Here is a 7,500-nt window from a genome sequence, read left to right as displayed (position 1 = left end):
CAGCTGGAATAAAACTTCTAGAATACTATGAAGTATTGAGCCTCCTGACGGAGAAGGCCTGACTATTAGAATTAACTGGATGCCTAGTATTACGAACGGGATGGAACTGTCCTGGAAGATCTAAATGTAAAGGATGGTCAAAATTATGAAAATCTTATGCAACATGCATAATGAACTAATTGAACGACAGTGCCGAAGAATAATATGTAGATCGGGAATAGGAAATTTAATAGACCGTAAATACCTGTCCAACAAATTAAGATGAAAATCAGCAGCTGAAGACCTGATAGGAGAAAAATACTCGAAACAAGGTAGAATGAGAGAATTAAAACACTTCTTAAGAATAGATTGATCACCGAAAATCTTGAAAGACTTTCTCAATAAGCCAATTGTTTTGTGCAATTGAAATAGAAACAGACGTAATGTGTTTCTCAAAAGTAAATTTGCTGTCGAGAATCACACCTAAAATTTTAAGTCATACAAAGTTAAAGAAACGTTATCAATACTGAGATCCGGATGTTGAGGAGCCACTGTCCTTGACCAACTTACAACCATACTTTGAGTTTTGTTAGTATTCAACTTCATACCCCATAATTTGCACCATGCACTAATTTTAGCTAGATCTCTATTAAGGGATTCAGCAACCTTAGATCTACATTCATGAAATGGATTTGATGCAAAGAAAGTAGCATAATCTGCATTAATAACTAGCTTATTTTCTAGGCCAAACCACATGTCACGTGTACATAGTATGAAAAGCAATGGACCAAGAACACTACCCTGTGGAACACCAAATATCACATTCCTTTACTCACTATGGTGCCCATCAACAACTTTTTGAGATCTATTACTTAAAAATTCAAAAATGATGCTAAGAAACGACCCACCCACTCCCAACTGTTTGAGATTGAAAATGAGGGCCTCATGATTAGCACAGTCCACGGCAGCACTAAAATCAAGGCCAATCATACGAACTTCCTGATCACAATCAAGGGATTTCTGTACAGCATTTGAGATTGTAAGAAGGGCATCACATGCTCCAAGCCTTTACGAAAACCCAATTGCAAACTAGGGAACAGATGATTACCTTTAGCAAACCTATTAAGACGTTTTGCCAGAAGACGCTCAAAAAACTTTCGACAGTATGGGAGTTATGGAAATTGGGCGGTAATCAATTGGACTTGAGTTACCACAAAAACATTTACATAGTGGAGTAACATTGCTCATTCTCCATCAAATGCTAAAAGCTACTCTTCTTGCTAACTTCAGCAAAATAACAGATAACTTTGGAGCTAAAAAATCTGCAGTCTTTATAAAAGACAAAGGAAAAATACCATTTGGGTCTACACCTCCATAAGTATCAACAGAGCTTTAATTTCACGAGATCAAAAAGCTAAACTAGTTAGTTTAGCCTCAGAAAAACAGGAATGAGGAAGTTCGAGTTCCTCAATACTCTGTTTACTATCAAACACATCAGCCAAAAGGGTTGCATTTTCCATTGGACAGTGAGTGACTGAGCATATGGTTTAAGTAAAAGGGGAACTGTTGCATTTACACCAAAGAGCGCAGATTGAAGGGTAGTCCACCATTTATGTTCCTGGGTTGTACCAGAAAGGGGTCCTTTTATGGTTAGATTGTATTCATTTTCCGTTGAAGCATAAACTCTCTGAGCAAAAGCTGTAAGCTGAGTATAGTTCTTCCAGGTCAAATCTGAGCTGTTACCCTTCCAAATAAGCACGTCTACAATCATCACTGAACCATGGTTTGTACTTCACTCGGTACCTTAGCACACGAGAAGGGATACGCCTCTCAATTATGTTGGCTAGATTCTCTTTCTCATATTTCAATTGACTCTGGGTTATTTGTTGATTGTTGATTATTACAATAAGGCTAGAAGATTTGAGTATGCATGTTATACATATGCATTATATTTATAATTAGGTTTTCCATGATTTTCTGATGCAAAAAAAAAAAAAATGACGTAGCTAATAGTTATATTTATTCTGTTTTTTTATAGAAACGCAGAGTCCTTTACTATATGATAACAAGCAATATATATATATATATATATATATATATATATATATATATATATATATATATATATATATATATATCTCCTGTCGCGCTGACTGGCATTGCCAAACGTAAGATTACTCGGCCTCTCCTCGTCCCTCATGTATGGGTAGAGTGAGTAGTCATACCCTGATGCGAGAGGGTACCCCAAGGAGTATACTGAGAAACCACAATCTCTCACAAATTGCCGAACCAGCGTGTTGTAGTTAGGAAAAGGGAAGGGGGAGGGAAAGGTTGACTGTGTGTGTGTTCATATCTATCTAATTATTTAGCCGTCACTTTTGACGGGTCGAGTACACTAGTATAACAGAATAGTGTCTGGTGGTCTTTCATGAAAAGTTTAATACCGGTTAAGGTAGTTTATGAAGTTAATATTGCACTTATGCCCAGTAATAAGACACTAATGGAAAATGCTAATGAAAAAAAAAATATTCCCAAATTTGGCATGCAAGTTTTGATCTTATACCCGATTTTTTACATGCCGATGAAAAGACATAGCCTAGTTCATCCCCGGGTATAATATTCTATACTTTTCATCTGCTTTTAGAGTCTCCACTTTTATACAAAATACCTATCTTTCTTTTTTATTCTGAATAGTAAACGTACATAATTATTATTATTATTATTATTGTTATTATTATTATCATTATTATTATTATTATTATCATTATTATTATTATTGCTTGCTAAGCGACAACCCTAGTTGGAAAAGCAAAGCATGCGGCCCCTCTCCCCCCCCCAAAAAAAAAAAATCACAAACATAATTCTAAATCTTTATGCACAAAATACTTATCATTTCTTTTTATCTTTTCCAAGGAAAACGTGAGAATTTCTCGCAGCGAGAAGAGTCGGGGACTAGCTGCCAAAAAGGCTGCCCGGACGCTCATGATAGTTGTGGGTACGTACTGGGTATTTTGTCTGCCCTATTTCGCCTTGAACGTTTACATGGCTTTGACTCGACGAGGCACAGATCTTTACAGGTAAGTGAAATGAAGGTATATCTTTATCGTAATTGTTATTAATGTTACTGATAATGATAGCGATATTGATGACAACAGAGGATCCTAGGGCCCCCAATTATTATTATTATTATTATTATTATTATTATTATTATTATTATTATTATTATTATTATTATTATTATCATTGTTATTATTATTATTATTATTATTATTATTATTATTATTATTATTATTAAAATTTTGCAAAATAAAGTAGGCCTACAAGTTATCACAGTTATAGAAAATAATGATTTTGGAAATGAAGAAAATACATTATATTTCTATAGGTGATATATAAAATAAGTATTTTCCTGGCAATTAAAGCAAAAAGATTCCACACATAAGAAAAACAATTCCTGAAAATTCCATATTGATTTTATTGACCTTAGCAGGTAATTATGTACCTGGTGATTAGTCGACCATAGAGGTCGTACCCTGTCCAGAAGAGGTCCCTAGTCTTGCAACTTTCCGAAAGATATCCTGAGTCTCGGAGGATTAATTTCCTTTAGAAAACGGACTTTTACCATTTTTGTCCTCTATTCCAGTGGAGGGGTCGAGAAGAGTTTCACAATAATCCGGGAAATAATCGAAAATCCCAGAGGCTTGTCTGACCTTGACCCGGAACAATTGAGCCTCCTGGAAAATTCTCTCAAGAGTGCCTTCAATAGCTCCAGGTCCTGCATTGCTTCCCTCAGAAATCAGGTAAGCCATTGCAGTAGTCTGATTTGTGATGTGGTGAGAAAAATTGGTCTGAGCATGCGCAGTATAGCTGGCACAGTGCTTAGCTAGAGCAACAGTTAAATTAGTGCTTTAAACTACTGTTAAGTGCAGGGCTAGAACACCTGCTAGATTAGCATCTGCAACTACTCTTAAGGGCTTAGCTAAGGCAACCACTAGATATCTGAAACTACTTGCTTAGCTAGGTCAACCACTAGATTAGCACCTGAAACTACTCTAAAGGCTGAGCTAGAGCAACTACTAGGTTAGTGTCTGAAACTACTCTTAATTGCTAGGCTAGAGCAACTGCTAGATTAGTGCCTGAAACTACTGTTAAGTGCTGGGATAGAGCAACTGCCAGATTAGCATCTGAAACTACTCTTGAGGGCTTAGCTAAGGCAACCACTAGATACCATCTGAAACTACTTGCTTAGCTAGGTCAACCACTAGATTAGCACCTGAAACTACCCTAAAGGCCGAACTATAGCAACTACTAGATTAGCACCTGAAACTACTGTTAATTGCTGAGCTAGAGCAACTGCTAGATTAGTGCTGAAACTACTGTTAAGTACTAAGCTAGAGCAACTGCTAGATTAGTGCCTGAAACTACTGTTGAGTGCTGAGCTAGAGAACCACTAGATTGGTGCCTGAAAATACTGTTAAGTGCTGAGCTAGAGCAACTGCTAGATTAGTATCTGAAACTACTCTTAAGGGCTTAGCTAGGGCAACCACTAGAAATCATCTGAAACTACTTGCTTAGCTAGGTCAACCACTAGATTAGCACCTGAAACTACTCTAAAGTGCCCAGCTAGAGCAACTGCCAGATTAACATCTAAAACTACATATTACTTAGGGCCAACAATAAAAGTTGAAGTTCTATATCATTACTATTTTAGAACTTTAAATATTTAAATTTAGATCACTTTAATTATTGAAATTTAAAATTTTGAATGTTCAAAATTGGCACTTTGATCAATTGAACTTTAAAACTTCAATTTATGTTTTGTATACAAATCATTAAGATTGTTTATCTCTGAAGATAAGCATTTTTTATGCCGTAATTATTAAAATCCAATATCATTTGATACCTGAACTTCAAGAAATTTTGTCGTCGAAATTTAAAATATCTAAATGCTTAAGTTTTTGACACCTCAACTTTTGAAATTAAAAATCTTTCATCAGGTGGGAGAAGAAAATGCCCCTCTGTTTGAGATCCTGTCCTACATAACAGAATGGCTTCTGTACTGTTCCTTTGCCATCAACTCCATCCTATACGGATTCATGGACAGGGACATCCGTGGGCAGTTGTCATTGTAAGTATCTATGTAAAGCAACCCAACTTTTATACTTAGCTTTGACTCTTAGTACTCAGTTTTTGTACTTCATTTGCACTGTTATCAATTAGCTTTTGACTCTCAGCAATCAGCTGTTATACTCCATTTACACTGTTAGAGGTTAACTACTGCACTGTAATTGATCAGTGGCTACTTTCTTCTTAGTAAGGGTAGACGAGATTCTTTAGTTACGATAAACAGCTCTTCTAGGAGAAGGACACTCCGAAATCAAACTATTGCTCTCTAGTCTTAGGTAGTGTCATAGCCTCTGTAACATAGTCGTCTTGGGTTAGAATTCTCTTTTCTGAGGATACACTCAGGCATACTATTCTATCTGTTTCCTTATTTTCTTTCCTTATTAGGGCATTTCCCTGTTGGAGCCCTTGGTCTAATAGCATCCTGCTTTTCCAACTAAGTTTGTAGTTAGCAATTGATAATAATAATAATAATAATAATCATAATAATAATAATAATAATAATAGTACACAGCTTTCGACTCTTAGCATTCAGCTGTTAGACTCCATTTGAACTATTAGTACTTAGCTTTCATTGTTAGTACTATTGTTTTGTTCAGAGATTGCACTGCAGGCATTACATTCATAATCTCAGCTCTCATTATTAGTACCCAGTGTGTGATAACTGAATTTGTAAGTTATGTGGAGGACTAACTTCATTAGTTTTATATTAATGGATTTTGACGAACGAAATGCATTTACTTGACTAATGACTGTAGTCTCCCTGAACTCATTTAAGGTATTGTCTTACAGGCTAAGATATTCAATGATATTACAGTGCTTATCTTCTATTATCCTTTTCATCTAACCCTGCTTTTGGTGATGTTTCAGAATGTCTTTCCCATCTTTTAACTTCCACACCCTTACTATCCTCTATAACTTTAACTACTGTATATCTTCAGATGGTTGCAACTATTCTTCTGAGCATATTTAAGAAAATTTAGAGACCTTGTCACAACTTCTAAGCTGTTTTTCTTCAACATTTCATTTGGTTTAGCTAGTTCGGATGCCACTTCAAGAGGCTGTTATAACCACTTATTTGCTCCTCAGGCTCTCTGTGGCTCACTGCCACTCACACCAGACTTCTACACTTTCCTTGGTAAAGTGCTTTCACAGGGGAGTCATTAATATCCATGAAATCTCTTCCAATAGTATGTACTTCTTCATAAAACCTTAATGCTCATTATAACAGATGAAAGTCACGTAGCTTAAAACAGTGCATGGAGACCCTGTATACAGGGAGTTAAAAAAGTCTATCTGCAGTGAACATTCAAGACCTATTTCTCTCCTAGCGTTGTCACACCCCGCAAAAGTCGGTTATCGCTCAAAATACTTACTGCGGAGAGCCTTTTTGAGCACCCTGCATATTTCTAAGCCTTTTTGCTGAATTGTACTTTAACATTAGATAGATTATATTTGGCTTCCTTTCCATGGCACATTCGAATATTCACTCAATTGGCTTTTTGCTCTCCGTTGTGACCAACAGTTGCTCTCATTAAAGGTTTAATGGTTTAAAGGCCGCTCATGAATGGCAGAGGCAAGGGGTAGTGACAAAGTCCTAGTAAGATAATGCCCTAGTGACCAGTACCCTAGGCCTCTCTCCATCGAGATTAGACCAGGGAAAGCCAGGCAATGGCTGCTGATGACTAGCCTATAATCCAAAACTCTTTTTGAAAGCTTAGTTTCCATGCACAATTAACCATGTAAAAGAATAATTTTTTCTATATTATAATTTTGAAGGAATTTTTTTATCTTTAGTTTCAAAGACTCAAAGCATATAATTATTATTCACATTTATTACTTCACAGTTTATTAAGCGAGACTTGGCGAAAATGTGTGTCTTTTGGACGAAATGGGAGACGAGTCCAACCAGCCACGCCTCAAATTGTGGATGCTGAGAGTGGCATAGCCCTTGAACCAGCCCGACTGGAAAACATATTGGAATTCCTTCAAAGGACTGACCATTGAGAAGATCAAGTAAGTGTTTAATTCATGACAAAAATAATTCCCTTTTCCAAAAAGCATATGGTGGTTGTGCATTACTGGTTATAGTTTACCTTAGTGTCCTTTCAAGTATATGTTTTAAAATATACCTATTTGTTTTCCAGTCAGACGCCCCCTGGAAGACCACGAAGTTCTATTATCGTCTGAGAGATACTGAATACCAAGGGCCCAGGATTGGCTTCGCCAGACATCTTAGTTGTAGATATGGATCTGAGTCTTCCTACAAATGGTTCTTCGTATTCAGCAGTGACTTTGCATTGATAAGTCATAATCACACATCATACATTTTTCTATGAAGCATATTTCCATTCTGTAGCAATTTACGTTAATTAAGCCAGGCTTGGTGTATAGGAA

General features: G+C 36.3%; 1 protein-coding gene across 1 annotated transcript in view; it reads left to right on the top strand.

Annotated features, from left to right (window-relative positions):
* LOC137625389 (octopamine receptor-like) overlaps nucleotides 1–7,500 on the top strand; it is a 17,420-nt gene that overhangs the window by 9,618 nt on the left and 302 nt on the right. The window contains exons 5-9 of the mRNA XM_068356260.1: nucleotides 2,893–3,056; nucleotides 3,623–3,779; nucleotides 4,977–5,107; nucleotides 6,951–7,119; nucleotides 7,251–7,500. The exon at nucleotides 7,251–7,500 is cut by the window's right edge and continues 302 nt beyond it. Of these exons, the coding sequence (XP_068212361.1) occupies nucleotides 2,893–3,056; nucleotides 3,623–3,779; nucleotides 4,977–5,107; nucleotides 6,951–7,110 (612 nt within the window). The 3' untranslated portion in view covers nucleotides 7,111–7,119; nucleotides 7,251–7,500. The remainder of the gene's footprint in view (nucleotides 1–2,892; nucleotides 3,057–3,622; nucleotides 3,780–4,976; nucleotides 5,108–6,950; nucleotides 7,120–7,250) is intronic.

The sequence above is a fragment of the Palaemon carinicauda genome, chromosome 2 (genome assembly GCF_036898095.1).
Source record: "Palaemon carinicauda isolate YSFRI2023 chromosome 2, ASM3689809v2, whole genome shotgun sequence".
Taxonomy (NCBI): Eukaryota; Metazoa; Arthropoda; class Malacostraca; order Decapoda; family Palaemonidae; genus Palaemon; species Palaemon carinicauda.
Note: the sequence above shows the minus strand (reverse complement) of the source record. Positions and strands in the feature narration are given on the sequence as shown.